The sequence below is a fragment of the Tachyglossus aculeatus genome, chromosome X4, assembly GCF_015852505.1.
Source record: "Tachyglossus aculeatus isolate mTacAcu1 chromosome X4, mTacAcu1.pri, whole genome shotgun sequence".
Lineage (NCBI taxonomy): Eukaryota > Metazoa > Chordata > Mammalia > Monotremata > Tachyglossidae > Tachyglossus > Tachyglossus aculeatus.
The window spans coordinates 40,331,295-40,350,198 of NC_052098.1; the positions used below are offsets into that span (position 1 = coordinate 40,331,295).

General features: G+C 42.8%; 2 protein-coding genes and 1 non-coding gene across 5 annotated transcripts in view; 1 reads left to right on the forward strand and 2 right to left on the reverse strand.

The window, feature by feature from the left end:
- Positions 1-18,904, reverse strand: part of LOC119948011 (synuclein alpha interacting protein) — a 259,871-nt gene that overhangs the window by 106,810 nt on the left and 134,157 nt on the right. The window lies entirely within an intron of this gene.
- Positions 1,363-2,337, reverse strand: LOC119948012. The gene has a single exon (XM_038769800.1). It carries the CDS (start codon positions 2,335-2,337, stop codon positions 1,363-1,365), a length of 975 nt encoding a protein of 324 aa, XP_038625728.1.
- On the forward strand, positions 15,273-15,410 carry LOC119948278. The gene has a single exon (XR_005456685.1). It is a non-coding gene; the product is annotated as a small nucleolar RNA SNORA7 (small nucleolar RNA).

Genomic DNA, 18,904 nt, shown 5'->3' on the forward strand with positions numbered 1-18,904 from the left:
ACTGTACTAAGTGTTGGGAAAAATACAACATAATTAGGTTGGACACCATCCCTTTTCCACAGGGGGTTCACAGTTTAAGTAGGAGGGAATAGGATTCCCTTCTGGACTGTAAGCTCGTTGTGGCCAGGGAATGGGTCTGTTTATTGTTATATTGTTCTCTCCCAAGTACTTGGTACAGTGCTCTGCACACAGGAAGTACTCAATAAATATGACTGAATGAATGATTTAATCCCCATTTTACATATGAGGAAGCTGAGGCACAGATAAGTTACGCAACTTGTCCAAAGTCCTACAGAAAGCAAATGGCAGAGCTGGAATTAGAGCACATGTCTTCTGACTCCCAAGCCCGTGCTCTTTCCACTAGGCCATGCTACTTCATAGGCAAGGGGTTGGTGGTGAGATAGACGAGATCAAGATACAGTGAGTAGACTGGTGAGAGAGGTTTATCTATTGAATTTAAGACAACCTATACAGTCATTCTGGATCATCTTGGGTAGTGTTGGCCTGACAATATGCTGACATTTTTCCCTAATTTTAAATCTTGCTTTATCCCTTTATTCCTGTCTAGATATCTAAATAAGGAGAACTTTGACTAAAGTGAAAGGCAGATACAATTTCTGAAGGGTCCTAATTTGAAAGGATGGTTGCTTTTGAAAATACATATTTCCTCATTCATAAAGAAAAACTTCTATCTTTACTCTGTTGTAAGAGCAAGAGATAGAGGAGTTAAAATGTCTGAGGCTACCAGATACCGAGTGAAGAAAAAGTTTGCATAAACCACAAACCAGGACAGAGAATATTAACGTAACCTTTATTTTCTTTGAACAATTTTTTACATGTATTATTAGTTCACTAAAGGCACTTATGGCAAATACAATGGACAAATGCTATTTTGGGTTCAAATGAGGAAGCATTATAAGTGCCAAACGAAAGAAGACTGAATTACAATTCTGATACACACGGAAGTCACTTCAAGATAAGCGTTTTAAAACGGTAAAGAAAACAATATGCTACCAGTGCTACTCTCCTTTGCACTGGAAAACAAGTTATAACTGCTAGGCATTCCCAGTTAGAATACCCTATTATTTCTACCACTGAAACCTCCTTGAGCTGGAAAGTTTTTGAACCATGTTGGATCATTTAAAGCTTTCGGCAATAAGCCATTTTGAGTAAAGATTGAACAAAGAACAAACAAGTCTCTCTTCATGATTAGAGCTTTCCCTCAGTTTATGCTACCTTGTCTGAAAGCTCTTGGCATTCTGTGCTGTTTCTTCTTTGATGGCTTTCCTCAAGTGCTCTTTGAAGAAGAGACATTTTTTCAGTGGTTTAAAGCCCACGTCACTAATTAAAATAATTCAGCCACTAGGAATACGGAGAAACAATAATATTACTAGATTGGGGTATGGCTTTTCCCTTTTTGGAACAGGAGAAAAACTCCAGTTTCACTTTGTAGTGTATCAACATAAGAAGATAAGGACTGATGGCAGAGAACCCTGAAGAAAGGACTGTTAGGACAGCCGGGACAAAGTAGAAGATTTCCAGGTTTTTTAAGAAGCAGACTAAGATGAAGTGAGAAATCCAAAGTGTCGTGATCAGAAACACCAGAGATATACCGAGTTTAGCTCCTCTGAGGATCGCAACCTCTGAAGGATCCTCTCCAATCCAAATGTCTCCATAGGTGACCTTCTTTTGCTCCAAAAGCAGAAAGGAAATGTGGAAACAGATGAAGACTGAGATGACCAAAGGAAGAAGGTCAATACAAATTAAGAATATTTTCTCATAGTAGTAGTCTAACTGTACATTTTCAATGTCAATCTTGCAATTCTCATAGAGCACACTGGTGAACTGGACAAGGGTGTCATTTCCCACTGACAGACTCTCAGACTGTTTTGAGTAAGCCAAAATAGGAATGCAAACTATAATGCCAGCAGTCCAGAGGAGAAAAGTCACCCTCAAGTGATTCTTTCGGTGGTTCAAGTTTCCCGTCTCATTGAGAGGGTGGGTGATTCGGTCCAATTTATGGCAGTAAAGCAAGGCTAAATACAACATGAACCAGATGGAAAGAGTAGTAGTCAGAACCTCTGTGAATCTGAGAACCTTGCAGCCAGCTGAATCCAACCTACCACCTGAAGAATAAGCAACCTTCATGACGTTCACCACCAAGTTCTTAATGAGGTGGTCAAAGCCCAGACTGAAAATAAGCACAAATGAAGTTTGCAACCCCCTGCTGCTGCTGCATCTCCTAGTAGAATAGATCAAAAGTGTGTTCCCGATTAAGCTCACCAAGATCAGAAAGATACAAGTGATGATCTCTACTGTGTCTGCAGATGGCTCCATGGTTTATGGTGAATTCAATCACCCAGATGTATTTTTTTTTCTTTTCAGAGTAAGCCTCCGGGCTTCGAGCAACTAGAATAGAAAATAATCAGCCTGAAAAAGGTAATCTTTAACGCAGCAGGTTGGAAAGATGGCTTCTCCTATCATCCTGACTAGAGGAAAACAATCCGTAACATAATCCTGTCGGCTCAGAGGACGTACTGCTGGAAAACAGCACTCACTCCCCCTTCCTTTCCCCCCTCCCCTCATCTCCCCACACTCCCAAGAGGAGGTATACTCTGTCATCTCATGGGGAAAGTACAAAGGAATCATCACAATTAAAAGTTTGTGCAAATATGTTCATAACATTGTAACATACAATCTCCAAGACATGCTGTACTGAAGCTCTCAACCCATTTGGGAAGGAAAAACAATTGCCTATGGCTCTAGATAGGGAATTCATTCTCCCTCATGACAGCCACACAAGTTAATATTATTGACCTATGAAATGTCTATGGGGTGCAGAGCCCTGAGCTATGTGTCAGGGAAGACACAATTAAATTCTAAAAGAAAATGGTCCCTGCCCTCAAAGAAGACTTTCATCCTTGAAACGGGGAGAGAAGGTGACACACACAAAATTTTATTCACAAGAAAAATCAAACAATCCACCACAGTCACAGGTGACTGGGAGTCCAGCCCATGCAAAAGTATGACCCATCAAGAATCAGAGTTTTCCAATTTGTCTCATTGGTCCAAGCACAGTAAAGACTGTTTCTCCCAAACACTGTGGCTGTGGTGAAAAAATTAGGGCTTTAGTCTAGGGTTAGGGCTTCAGCCCATCGCTAGCCTCTCCAGCCCAGTGAAACTTCCACCTCCCCAGCCGAACTACTAGTCCTTCTATCCATGAGACAATTATTATATATAATAATTATATATTATAAATTATTTATTTATATTAATGTCTCTCACCTCCTCTAGACTGTAAGCTCATTATGGGCAAGGTACATGTCTGCTAATTCTGTTGTAGTGTACTCACCCATGTGCTCTGCACATGGTAAGCACTCAATAAATACCACTGATTGACTGGTTGACAGGGGAGACAAGCAAGTTATTTCAGGGGTGCCAAAGTGAATTGGTCTAGTCTAGACCTACACTCAGGTCTGGTTTGATCAATCAGTGGTACATATTTACTATTCTATTTATTTTGTTAATGATGTGCATATAGCTTTAATTCTATTTCTTCTGACGATTTTGACACCTGTCTACCTGTTTTGTTTTGTTGTCTGTCTCCCCCTTCTAGACTGTGAGCCCAACTTGTACTTCCCAAGTGCTTAGTACAGTGCTCTGCACACAGTAAGTGCTCAATAAATATGATTGAATGAATGAATGAATTTATTGAGTGCTTACTCTGAGCAGAGCACTATATTAAGCACTTGGGAGAGTACAGTTAGTAGATATGATCCCTGCCCACATAGAGCTTACAGTCTACAGATAAATGAAACACAAGAGGCCTGATGACACAGCTCTACACTACCCTGCCAGCCAAGTGGGGGTCAGATGGGACACACTGTTGAAGGGGAAGGTCAGAGGGGTCAGAACTAACCATGAGGGCAGAGGGAACATGGGATTGGAGATGTGGGTCCTGAGACCACTGTGGGGTCAGAGCAGATGTCTTTCTCTCTGTTACCTCTAACCTCTCACCCACACGTGGTCACCATCAAACCAGTGGCCCTAGAGACTGTCAGTGTTTCCTTCTTATTTGACTTGGCTTTCCTAGCCAAAAAAAATCTACCTGCCCATTCACTGAGCCAACACAGATACATACACAGCTATCCTTCCTGTCAGTGACGGTCACCCATAGCTACATGTATCTGTGGCTGAAAAGGCCTGTGAGGGACTGAATTAAGTTAGTTAAGGTTGAGGTATAATCAGGGTAAAGATGTTAAATCTAGTTCAGCCATCAGAGTGTTTTATGTACAGGCGAGGCTGGAAAGTGTTCAAAAGTGCCAAACACCACCATGGTCAGTCATGCACTGTGTGCAGCGCATGGACACAGTCCCCCTAGTGCCTCATGAAAGGGACAGACAGTGCTCTGCACACGTAAGTGCTCAATAAATACGACTCAATGAATATAATCCCTGTCTGGGAGGAACAACAAACTCGTGGAAACAGGATGAGCATCTATTAAGCAAGACGTGCTTAGTACAGTGCTCTGCATACAGTAAGTACTCAATAAATACGACTGATTGGAAAAACAAGACACAAGATTCGAGACAAAAGAAGAAGAGGGCAGAGGGGCTGGAACTGAATCACTGGCATCCTCAAATCCCAAGATGCCCATCCTCTAGGTGGACAGTAGCCCTCCTGGGCCATACCTGGGGTGGGTTTGAGAAACCCAGTTCTCCACTGCCAGGTATGTAGGTTTCTGAGGGGAAAGGCAAAGCGCCCCTCCCTCCCTGAAAAGCCAATCACTGGCAACCCCAACCCAACGTCTCTGTGGTTGCTTGAGAGTAATGGGGTTCAAGGATTCTCCACCATGCCAATTTACTTTGGCTTGGGACTTGACACAAAAGAAAAAAAGCTAGAGGAGGATCTATACCACCTAGGCTGCTTTCCACATTGCAAAATTGCTAAAGTTTTTGAGCATTTACTTGAACTTGCAATCAAATGTAACACAGCTCAGATGTAAATACTTTTTGTGTGGCTTTCAGCAATCTAGATTTCCTCCAAAGCACATGTGCAGAGCTAATATTAAAGTTTTTGAACATAAGTCTCAAAGTTCCTTGGATCCTGTTAATTAGAGACTGATGTTTCTTCATGCAATTACAGGTCAGAGAGGAAAAACATACTCTTGAGCATTAGATCTGTACAGTAGCTCTTAGATAAGCTCTGCAGGCAGAGGGAAGAGCATTTACATCTTTAAATTGAGTATATAATATAAATAAATGCCTCCCAGAAAGGGAGACCTGAAACTTGATTCTAAATCTGTATTCATAGGAGGAGTCATAGAGCCAGGCTCAGCAAAGAACAGACCAGAGCAGATGGGCACAAAAGGGGCTTTCTTAGGAGAGAAATTCACTGGTCCATTGGATTGCTCTTGTGGAGGCAATGAAAGGATCCCAGTAGAGGAGTTAGCAAATCTTGCTGGGGCCTCTTTAGCCCCAGGACCTGGTAAGGGTTGGTGAAGGTCCCAAGCACCTGGTCCTTTTCCAGTTCAGTTCCTATGCTGAACCCATTTGATCCGCCTCTGAGATGATCTGCCCCCTAGGGGTCCACTTTCCTCACTCTCCTGATCCCCTTCCTACCCAGGAGGGTAAGGCCTCGTTTGAGGGATTGAGAGTCATACCTTTTGGGGAACGCCTGCTAACAGTCCCAGTCCAAAGGATTTGATCCTTAAAATAAGTGCACACATTCAAAGCCCACTTTTGCTTTCTCCTTACTGCACATTGCAAGAGGGGCCAAGGCAAATCATATGCCTGGGTAGACCCAGCTTCCATCTTGCAGGTAAACTGAGGGCAAACTGAGTTAAAGATTTTGATATTTCCATGGTGCTTCCCCTCCAGTGATTCCTCAGATTCAAAACAAATAACAGTACAGCTAATTTCAGTCAGATGCCAAAAAAAAAAAAATCCAAGAAGTGATAGATTAGGAAATGATCTTGAATCAGATGGTTTTAATGGAGAAATCTTTCTGGCTACAGTCTCTCTATCTGCTTAAATGAAGACAGCAAGGCTGTTAGTTGATTATCAGAAACTCCTGTGCAGCCATCAGAAGTTATTAACTAAGCAACGTCTGTCCTGCCAGGGGCCGGGGAGAAAGGAGACCCAAGGGGACCTCCAGAGAGGAACAGCAGATGGTCCTGGAAGAGAGCTAGCCATACGTTCCTCCTGACTGGCTCTTTCATCAGCCCTTCTGTCTCTCTTCGACCAAGCTCTTGACTAGGCCCCCCTCCTTTCAATCACTGCCATTCCATCAGTTGACTTTTAAGAAGCCAACTCCCTAGGTTGTGTGAGTGGGTGAGTGTGTGTGTGATTAAGTGAGACAGAGAGGGAGGAGGAAAAGAAATTTTACTCTTGGGCTAAAGGAGCCCGGGAGAGGAGAGAGAATGTAAGAAGATTATAAGGTGATACTTAGTTCATGCTCTGATTTCAGGGCCTGGGCCTGAGAAAACCACCCTGCTTGATTTACAAGAGCTCCAGTGGTATTCATTCATTCATTCAATCGTATTTACTTAGCACTTACTGTGTGCAGAGCACTGTACTAAACACTGGGAGAGTACAATATAACAGACACAGTCCCTGCCCACAACAAGCTTACACTCTAGTGGTAGGTGGCTCTTTTCTTTTTGAGGTTCAAAGGAGAGCTGTGCAGCTAACTTAGCACCATCCGTATATCCAGAGCTGGCATTCCATGAGCCTAAATAATAATAGTGGTATTTGTTAAGTGCTTATTATGGGCCAGACACTGTACCAGGTGCTGGAGTGGATACAAGCAAATCGAGTTAGACACGGTCCCTGTCCAATGAGGGGCTCACAGTCTCAATCTTCATTTGACAGATGAAGTAACTGAGGTACAGAGAAGTGAAGTGACTTGCCCAAGGTCACCCAGCAGGCAAATGGCAGAGCTGGGATTAGAACCCATGACCTTCTGACTCCCAGAGCCGTGCTCCATCCACTAAGTCATGCTGCTTCTTACTATGCCAGGTTTAGAGCCTAAACTTGTGCTCTGTCTGGCCGAGGGAGAGAGAGGGAGACCCATGCCAACTCACCACTGGATCTTCCAAGCTGGGCTTACTTAAATTCACCTCTCCCTGTGAATAAAATCCAGTTGATTTCCCACTTGCCTTTTCCCCATCCTCTCATACTTCATCAGGATGTTCAGCAGGAGATAACACACAGTTAAGTGCTAAGTTCCTTTGTGAAAACGGGCTCTATTAATGCAAAGTATCATCTTTATCCCAGGTTGAAAAAAGATGAGCAATAGACTATTACTCAAACCGATAACCCTTGGCTTATTAAAGGAATTTTTTTAAACCATCCTATTTTTGAAAACCATCAACAACCAGACATGCTTTGACATTATTTTGGCAATTCCAATAGAAGAGGACCTAGGGTGCAGACTCTGGAACGGGACTCAACTCATCTTCCTGAGACTCCTAATTTATTTCCCCATCATTTTTCTAAATAGAAGCGGGGGGGGTTGCTATTTGGGACCTGCCCGGTAGATGGGCTTGATTTGCTCTCATTTTTATTTTATTGTTATTCATTTGTAATTTCAGGAGAGATTCTTTCTAAAGTCAAGTTTAAAACTCACAGGAGCCACAGGAGGAGTAGGGGAATGCCTGTTAAATTATTTTAGCAATGGCAGATATTTTCCTATAAGAAAGTACAAGAGCCAACAATGGGCTGAGAAGAGATGTGATTTATTTCAAAGGGGCACAAATTCCAAGCCCAGGATTACCTTATCCCTTATCACGTTTATTCAGAAGTTTCTCTGAGTTCAAAAGTTCACAGTGGCAATTTCCAACAGTATTACTTTTGAAGCAAGCCAGAGTGAAAGCGCTGCTTTTAATCAACCCTCAACTACAATCATTATGCCGTAACAAATCTTGCTGACGGGGTGGGGCGTGGGGGGAAACATACTGGTAATTCAAACATTGTCAAGATACAATTTTTTAATTCAAACTTGTGGTTTTCAAAAAGTGAATTAAGGGAGTAGAATCGAGACAGTAATAATGGCCCTCCAGAATTTCCTGCCCCCCCTGACTTGGGCTAGTAAGGATAAGAGGATTGCAGGAGGGTAAAACCCTCTCTATCTGTGAAGAAAGAAAGGAAAATATTTTCTAGGACTGAACAGAAACTTCAGTCAGATAAGGAGTAACCATGGGTCTGCGGCAAATGTCACCTAGGTCTCTTTGATGAGAGGCTATGTAGTGGGGCCTTTAAGGAGATCAAGGTGTGTGTAGAAGGGGTTAATATGAGAGATCCCAAAGGGAAAACGTTTTCTCTATCTTGGAAATTACAAACTCTAGTTCATACTTCATTCTGCAGCCCAGGCCATTTCATGTTGCCCCACTCTTCAAGAACCCTCAGTGGATGCCCATCTACCTCGACGTCAGAGAGAAACTCCTTACCATCGGCTTTAAAGCACTCAATCAACTTACCCCCTCCTATCTTACCTTGCCCATTTCCTATTACAATCTAGCATGCTCATTTTGCTACTCTAATGCCCAATTATTCGCTATATGTCAACCTGGTCTACCTTGCCCACCAAGCCCTTACCCATCTCCTGCCTCTAGCCTGGAACTCCTTCCCCCTTTATAACTGACAGACAACCACTCTTCCCACCTTCAAAGCCTTATTCAAATCATATCTCCTCCAAGAGGTCTTCCCTGACTAAGCCCTCATTTTCCCCTACTCCCTCTCCCTTCTGCATCATCTTCGCACTTGGATTTGTACCCTTTGTTCACTCTACCCCTAGCCCTACAGCCCTTATGTATGTACCCAAAATTTATTTTGATGTCTTTCTCCTCTTCTGTAAACTCCTTGTGAGCTGGGAACCCGTCTACCAAATTTGTTATATTGTACTATCCCAAGCACTTGGTACAATGCTCTGCACACAATAAGCGCTCAATAAATATGACTGACACTGATTAAACCACCCTGTTTAGTATTTAATAATATGGAATGGATGCAGAGTCTATTCCTTAAAGCATTTATTATCCAAAAGTGTCGAGGGCTGCTCCTCTGTTTGTCTCTCCCTTAAATTTAAAGGGCTTCTGTGAGTTGTAAAGTTGACACCAAGTACCGCTAACCATAGGGGAGTGAGGCTTAGGAACCCTCAAACAACCAGAGAAAGCCGGTGTATAGTATCCCAAAGATTCAGGAAGATTCAGAGAAGCAGCATGGCTCAGTGGAAAAAGCTAGGGCTTTGGAGTCAGAGGTCATGGGTTCAAATCCCAGCTCCACCAATTGTCAGCTGTATGACTTTGGGCAAGTCACTTAACTTCTCTGTGCCTCAGTTACCTCATCTGTAAAATGGGCATTAAGACTGTGAGCCCTCTATGGGACAACCTGATCACCTTGTACCTCCCCAGCACTGAGAACAGTGCTTTGCACATAGAAAGGGCTTACTAAATGCCATTATTATTATTATTATTATTATTATTATTATTCAGGCAGTAACATATTTGTAAATACATTTTGACATAGAACTAAGCAAGGAGTATGTTTTTTAACGAATAGAATGACTCATTATCCTATTAAAGCTCCATGGTGTTTTTCAATAGGAGAGGACTTTGAAGCACCATCTACTCACCATATCACATTTTTTAAAAGAATGCTATTTTCATATATTTGAAAATGAACAGACACCGCCCACCTACAGTGACCTCTTTCAATCAGTGATGACTTCATGTGTATTACTGTACTCTAGAGCCCTGTACAAGCTTGACTTCTGACATCTTATCCCACTAGCTGTGTTTTCCCTAGCAAGTAATGATAAATTGTGGTTATTTGTTAAAGTGCTTATTGGGTGCCAAAGATCACCCTACGAACTAGAGAAGATGGAATATAAGCAGACTGAACACAGTCCCCATCCCAGATGGGGCTCACAGTCCACGGAGGAGGGAAAACAGGCAATGAGTTTCCATTTTACAGTAGAGGAAACTGAAAGTGATTTGCCCAAGGACTCACAGCATACAGGTAGCAGAGCTGGGATTAGAACCCTGGTCACCTGACTCCCAATCCTATCCACTTTCCACTAGGCTATGCTGCTTCTCTGGCAAAGTTTGAAGTCCAGCTCATCTGGATCCTGAATTTTCACAAATTTGTCAACACTTTAAAGGGACATGGCCCCTGGGTAGATTCCCAAATCTACCTCTCCAGCGCTGATCTCTCTCCCTCTCTGCAGTCTTGCATTTCCTCCTGCCTTCAAGACATCTCTACTTGCATGTCCTGCTGTCACCTCAAACTAGAACTCCTCATCTTCCCACCCAAACGCTGTCCTCCCGTGACTTTCCTTTCACGGTAGATGGCACCACCTGTCCTTCCTGTCACACAAGCCCATAACCTTGAAGTTGAGTGACTTGCCCAAGGTCACACAGCTGGCAATTGGTGGAGCTGGGATTCGAACCCATGGCCCGTGCTCTTTCCACTGAGCCATGCTGCTTCTCTAAGATTAAGACTGTGAGCCCTACGTGGGACTGATTACTTTGTATCTACCCCAGCTCTTAGAACAGCACTTGGCACATAGTAAGCGCTTTAATAAACACCATCATCATTATCATCATCAAATCGGCAGAGCTTTATCGAAGCACCCTGTGTTTCCATGCCAAAATCCACTTTGTTATTACTTCTGTTCAAAATTCAGGACCCAGGACTCAGAACACCTAATCAAGGTGCACAGGCCCCCTCTGTCCATTTTGCAAACCCAATAAGGACCAGCACCCACCTACAAGAAATTCATCTCCCTCCCCCTCCCCATCCCCTCCCCTTACCTCCTTCCCCTCCCCACAGCACCTGTATATATGTATATATGTTTGTACGTATTTATTACTCTATTTATTTATTTTATTTGTGCATATTTATTCTATTTATTTTATTTTGTTAATATGTTTTTTTTGGTTATCTGTCTCCCTCTTCTAGATTGTGAGCCCGCTGTTGGGTAGGACCGTCTCTATCAACTTGTACTTCCCAAGCGCTTAGTACAGTGCTCTGCACACAGTAAGTGCTCAATAAATACGACTGAATGAATGAATGAACCTTGGCATTATCCTTGACTCCTCTCTCTCATTCAACCCACATATTCAATCTATCACTGGTTCAATCTTCACAACATTGCTAAAACCTGTCCTTTCCTCTCCATCCAAACTGCCTCCATGTTAATCGAAGCACTTATCATATCCCACCTTGATTACTGCTTCAGCCTCCTTGTTGACTTCCCTGCCTCCTCTCTCTCCTGACTCCAGTCCATACTTCACTCTGCTGCCCGGGTCATTTTTCTACAAAAATGTTCAGTCCATGCTTCTCTGCTCCTCAAGAACCTCCAGTGGCTGCTCATTCACCTTCTCATCATATGGAAACTCCTTATATTTGCTTTAAACAATCACCTTGCCCCCTCCTACCTCACTTTGCTCCTGTTCTACTACAACCCAGCCAGCACACCTCACTCTTCTAATGCCAACCGACTCACAGTTCCTTGATCTCACCCTACCTCGCCGCCAACCTCTCACCCATGTCCTGCTTCTGGCCTGGAACGCTCTCCCTTCCCTAACTAAGCCCTCATTTCCTCTTTTCCCACTCCCTGCTGCGTCACACCAACTTGCTCCCTTCATTCACCACTCACTCTCCCTCAGCCTCACAGCACTTATGTACATATCCATAATTTGTATATATTAATCTGTCTCCCCTTCTAGATTAAGCTCGTTGTGGGAAGGGAATGTATCTGTTATATTATTGTGTTGTACTCTCCCAAGCGCTTCGTACAGTGCTCTGCACAAATTCATTCATTTAATTGTATTTATTGAGCATGTATTGTGTGCAGAGCACTGTACGAAGCGCTTGGGAGAGTACAATACAATAATAAACAGACACATTCCCTGCCTACAATGATCTTATAGTCTAGATGGATGAGCTTACACATTAAGCACTCAATAAATGTGACTGATTGACTGATTGACTGAAATAACTGGTGGCTTAAAATAGCCAAGTCAGCACGCGGTGGGTCCAAACTCCTGCGGAAGCAGCAGCAAGAACCCTTACTTGAGCAGTAAATACACGTTTGCATGTTCCTTGTTTTGCCTTTATTTCCCACAGATGGAGAGAGTAAAATCCCCCACCCCCTCCCCAATTACATTCACATATGCTCTCTCCTAGTCAGCAAACTAGGCTGTGGGATACAGGCAGCAGCAGGAAGGGTTGGGGCTGACAGAGCACGGGCCAACTTTGGGCAAGTTCAGCTTGATGCCAGCCCCATGAAGCAGAGAGCCCTGCCTGAGCTGGGAACTGACCCAAGGGTCTGTGACGTCAAAGCTTGGAGGCTGGGTGGGGCTCGTACCAAGCCGAAACCCATCACGTTTGGACAGCTGCCTTCAGCCTCTTGATTACTGCTGGCCTGAAATGTTCCACTTTAATCTGGCTTCACTGCTCACCCAATGAGGAGCTTTGAATGGCTATTTCACTGAGAGCTGCCCCTCCCAATGCTGCTTGGGCTGGGCCACTCTGTGGGCCATGGCAAAACCCACTGGATACTTAAAGCAGCCTCTCCAGTGAGTCTTGGAAATCTCAGGGGTTCAGGCAGACCTAGTTCCAAACCCGGTTATATAGGTTGGCTGGCTTGGGCTGCGAGGGGTTGGCACCTCAAATCAGTCTCTTGGGTACTCGGCCTGAAAAGGGCCAACCACACAGTGCTTAGCGGGAACTCCAGGATCTGGACGTATTGACAGAAAGTCATTTTCAGTTTGGAGTAGAAATCTTTGAAGTTTACAAGAAACCACACATCTATTACGAGGGAATTTGAGAACCACATTTTTTCGGGAAGAGCTTCATAAATGACTGTGGTTCGGAACTACCTCGCACAGGAGTATAATTAGCATATCTCCAAGAAAATATTCAGAATTTGAGGGTAGACGTAGCATGGCTTAGTGGAAAGAGCACGGGCTTGGGGGCCAGAGGTCACGGATTCTAATCCCGCCTCATCCACTTGTCAGTTTGTGTGACTTTGGGCAAGTCACTTCACTTCTCTGGGCCTCAGTTACCTCATCTGGAAAATGGGGATGAAGATTATGAGCCCCATGTGGGACTATCTGATAACCTTGTGTCTATCCCAGCACTTAGAACAGTGCTTGGCACATAGGAAGCACTTAATAATAATTATTATTATTATTACTATTATCATCATCATCATCATCATCAGAAGCAGTGTGGCACAGTGGAAAAAGCACGGGCTTGGGAGCCAGAGGTCATGGGTTTGAATCCCGACTCCGCCACTTGTCAGCTGTGTGACTTTGAGCAAGTCACTTAACTTCTCTGGGCCTCAGTTACCTCATCTGTAAAATGGGGATTAAGACTGTGAGCCCCACGTGGGACAACCTGATCATCCTGTACCCCCCCCCCCCCAGAGCTTAGAACAGTGCTTCACACATAGTAAGTGCTTAACAAATGCCATTATTATTATTATTTATACACCAAAAACCTGAAAGAATATTTTATCTAACCTCGATTTGATATATGTTTACATACAAATATATATATATATATAAATCTGTTTAGAAGTCATATTTTTTGAAGAGTCTTTGTATAGAGTTTGCTGACCTTCACACAGATGTCTTTGCTTATGAACTAAGTTCTTAAACAAAGAACTTACACATACTCATGCCAATAAATTTGTATTCTACTGAAGATTAAACAATCTCAAATTATAAACTTACTTCTGGAGCATTTAGCAGGAATTTTTATGTTGACACATGCAGATTTGGGCATCTTGCCTAGAAAAATAAATGCTTTCTTTAATTAGTCCTACAGGAGAAGCCATAGAGCTGGAAATTAATATTTGTTATTTTAAAACTGAAACAGCAAACATGCTTCTTATACTTTGTAAAAGCTAATGCACCATATGCTTAATCCTAATGAAAATACAAAAATAAATAAAAGGCAAGTTGATCTATTTAAAAAGCAACATTTCATGACAGTTGGATTAGTTTATGTTTTTGTTCATTTTAAAACTCCTACTATGTTGATCACTGAAAATATCAAATATCTGACAGTCACATAATATTAACATGATTTCCTTACTATATCCCTGCTCATCCGGGCAATTTTAATTTCAACTGCTTTTGCTGAAAACTTACATAAATATCTCAGTCCAGATAATCAGTTCACTGATATATAGGTGAAAATCTAATCAAATGACAACCCCTCTCCCCCTGTGATATACGTGTGCACACACATAAGTGACAGTAGAAGCCAGACAGCCACTTCATCTGAACACCCAATAAAAACAGGCTCCACCTTTTTCATAAGTCATTCTGCAAAAAGCAGTGTTTCTAGTGTGGACTAATAATAAGATATTTGTTAAGTGCTTACTACATGCTAAGCAGCCTACTAAGCACTGGACTACTACTACAGTTGGGATTGGGAATCGCAAATATCTATACATAGAGAGAGAGCTATATTGGCCTGTCCTTCATATTTGAAGATGAGGCTACTGAGTGTGAGATGCTAATCATGCAAATGGGTATGGCTGAAAATACTAATGTGCAACAGACACTCCTTTTACCATGGTGCGTACATAAAGACAATTACTTGCCCCTAGTACAGTGCCTGGCACATAGTAAGTGCTTAACAAATACAATTATTATTATTATTATAAGCTTGTTGTGGGCAGAGAATGTATCGGTTATATTGTTGTGTTGTACTCTCCCAAGCACTTAGTGAAGTGCCCTGCACATAGTAAGTGCTCAATAAATATGAGTGATTGATTGACTAGTGCATTTGTGGGATATTTACTGAGTGCTTACTGCGTGTGCAGAGCACTGTACTGAGAGCAGGCACCGGTGTGTGCCAACGAGGGCCAGAAGTGGAGTTAAAAGCTGGCCCTTTTCCAGCTCTGAGGGATGAGGTGGAGGCTAGGTGTGGCTAACTATCCTGCCCCCAAATTTGGCAGTAGCTTCACCCCCCTGGCTGACAATCCCATAGGGATGGGTGGCCTCCTCATGCCCATAAAGTTGATGCCCCTGTTGGATGGTGGTCTCCTAATTCCCATAAAATTGATGTCCCTCTTGATAATGGCCATTGCCAGGATGTGTACTTTCAATTCATTATGTTTTGACTGGCAATAGCCCTGCAAAATTCAAGGACACCAGACACAGTCCTTTTGTGAGTCAGTCTCAAGTTTGGTGAGGAAGGTGATTTTTAATGCACCTTTCAGTCCATTTTTCCTGCTGGGTAAACAGAATATTCCTCTCAGGGTCGCACCTAGAGAGTTTCCAGTACTCTACCAGTCTCGACTATGGGAGGGAGGGTCAAGCAGAGGTATATCCATTCCAGTCCTAGCTTGGGCAGTGGCTAGCGAGTGGAAGGCAATCTGCTACAAACTCACCTGGTTTGGACAGCAGCGGCATGGGAGAGAGTCGAGGGCAGAGGTTCTAGTTTAATGCATGGAAGAAGGCAATGGTAAACCACTTCTGTATTTTTTACCAAGAAAACTTTATGGATACACTACCAGAACGACTGCAGATGGAGGTGGGGCACTCGGGGAGAGATATGTCCACGGTGTCGCTATGGGTCAGAGACTACTAGACGGCATAAGTCAAGACAAGAAACAGAATATTCCAAAAAAGACTTGGCTAGATACCCCTGTTGTCACTGCAACATCACCACTGCCTCAGCAATCAAGAGACCAATATCCAGGCCACTTGTCTGCATATTTAGTAAAGGGCAAAGGATATCCAATTATCAGCAGGACATGAATTGTTTTTCCAGTAATGGTAACTGTTTGTGTTATGACCCAGGAACAGGGGTATAGTTTGTAACTCACTGGGTACTTGGGAGATGTCATGGGTTGGCTAGGCCAAGCCTTCACATAGATAGGTGGAAGTTTCTAGACCCATGAGCAGAAGCCTCTAGCACTAGCACCAACTGAACAGAGAAGCCAAGATCCGCCCTTTCCTCTCCATCCAAATCGCTACCTTGCTGGTTCAATCTCTCATCCTATCCCTCTGTGTGCAGAGCACTGTACTAAGTGCTTGGGAAGTACAAATCGGCAACATATAGAGACTGTCCCTACCCAACAACGGGCTCACAGTCTAGAAGGGGGAGACAGACAACAAAACAAAACAAGTTATAGCAGCATTGGGAATCCCACGTTAAAGTTAAGGAAGAACACCAGCCTAGGGGAAGTCTGTGTTTGTGAGATTCTACCCTTGCGAACGGCTGTGATTTAAAAGACCAGTGGCAACAGATATTCCTTTCCCCCCATGTGTAAGTAAAGATAGTTACTTGCTGCACTGATCCATTTGTGGGATATTTATTGAGGACTTACTGTGTGTTTACTTGAGGTTCTGGTTTAAGATTCCAGCTGACCAATTTATTGTTGCTGTTGAAAATCTCTTGACCAAACACCAGAAGTTACCTATGGATTTATATTAAAGTCTTGATCTATCAAATAAATGCTGCTTATTTATTCATAGATATGGTTGGGAGGAAATGCCTCTGTAGGTGCCCTGCCAGTGGGGTACAAAACTGGTAAACTGAACCCTGAAAGCTTCCCACACTTTTCAGGGAACAAGAACAAAGGGTATAAGATAGTACCAGCAATCTACCAGGGCAATGTTTGGGTGCCCTACCTGGAAGCCCCAAGAACACTTCCTCAGTGGCTATAAAAACCTGTACCCCATTTCTTTCCAAAAACTCAAATAAAAAAGCCAAGTAAATGTAATGGGAGGGCCGTCTTGGTATGGAAATGCTCATTTGGATTTTTTTTAAATGTATACTATCAATTATTTACCAATATGTCTTTCAATTAGAATATTTACTGTCAAATGGCAGCTGGGAAGATAAGAACTGTTGCTTTGTGAGATATGGAGTCCACAGGAAAGGAGTTAGCCCAAATGTCCAGTTTGGATAGGGTTATTGTGAGAACTGGAGGAAGGGAATGGCACACAAAGAATCAATTAATCAATCAATGGCATTTGTTGAGCATCTAGTCTGTGCAGATAGAGTACGATGAAGTTAATAGACAAGATTCCTGCCCTGAAGGCGATTACATTCTAGTGAGGGAGACAGACACATAAAAAAACCTCTTGTTTTCTCTGAGTTCATTCATTCATTCAATCGTATTTATTGAGCGCTTACTGTGTGCAGAGCACTGTACTAAGCACTTGGGAAGTACAAGTTGGCAACACATAGAGACGGTCCCTACCCAATAACGGGCTCTGAGTTTTATACTGTCTGTAAAGCCTATCAATAGCCATAAACATATCCTTATACGAACTTGTTCAAACAGTCTTCTTGTAGATATTAGTTCAAACAGTTTCTTCAGATGCATACAAAGAGGTTGGGGCCTTCAATATACATGAGTGAAACCATTCATTCATTCAATCATATTTATTGATTGCTTACTGTGTGCAAAACACTGTTCTAAGTGCTTGGGAGAGTACAATATAATTCAGGACAGTTGGAAAACCAGCCTTAAAATACCCATTATTTGAAACTCCTTCCTCCTCCTCCTCTCCCACAAGATTTGAGCCTTAATTTTGGAAAACACAGGCTGTTCTACATTTTTAGGCATGACCGAATGTAAAACTGGATTTGGCAGTTTGGAAGAATGAACTGTATTCAAGCAAAGATGGGTAGGTCTCCTTGAGAGTGTTATCTATGAACTATTTTATAAAAGAATGGCATCTTATCAGTTAGTGTTTTTCTGCCCCAAAATGTTAGCTTTTTGAGTGAAGGGAAAAAGCCCACATTTTCTGCTCACAGTGCCTGCTTTTCAACCATTTTCCTTCAGTAGTAAGGTTCAGTTCCTGCCGCCTCTCTGGCAGTGGCGGCAATAACAATGCATTGACACATAAAAATCTTTTGAGCTTTTTATGCAAAAGGCTAAGGGATGTCTTTTAATGGGGAAATTGGGGGCAGATAACTTATTAGGGTTGGGTGGAAACCTGTCTGGAATGAGAGGGACAGACTCAATAACTTCTGGTTAATCTTCTGACAGACTGTAAACTCCCCAAGGGCAGGGCAAGAATCATGTCTACCAACTCTATTATACTTTCCCAGGAACTTAGTACAGGGCTCCACACACAGTAAGTACTCAATAAATACCACTGATCGGGACTGTTTCGGGGTATTTCTAGTTCCTTAATAAAGAGTCATGTTAGAAAGCCCCATGTGGGACAGGGACTGGGTCTGACCTGATAATCTTGTATCTATCTCTGTACTTACTACAGTGTTGGGCACATAGTAAACACTTAACAAATGCCATAATAATAATAAGAACAGTGTTCTAAATGCTGGGGTAGATACAAGGTTATCAGGATGGACAGTCATTGTCCCACATGGGGCTCACAGTTTTAATCTCCGTTTTACAGATTAGGTAACTGAGGCACAGAGAAGTTATGTGGGTTGCCCAAGGCCACACAGCAGAGAAGTGGCACAAATGGGATTAGAACCCAGGTCCTTCTGACTCCCAGGTCTATGCTCTTTGCACTAAGCACTAAGTTGCTTCCCCATACTTCTTGTTGTTATTATTATTATTAGCATTGCCTGGACCCAGTGTCAAAGACACATTCTGTCCTCTGAACAGTTTCATCAGCACACTTGACAAACCATCCTTCACACCAAATTGTAGGAGAAGATTACCAGTAATGAGGTTCTGGAACAGAGTCAACTCCCCAGCATTAAGGCTATTTTTTTAATGGTATTTTTTTAGTACTTACTATGTGCCAGGAACTATATTAAGCACTGGGGCACTCTACTAAGCACTGTGCACTGCAATACAGCTTCCTAAGTTGTGACAAAAGAGGATGGATGACAGTAGCATTCCCAAGCAGCTCCTGTATGGGGAACTAAAGTGTGGCACACACAAGCAA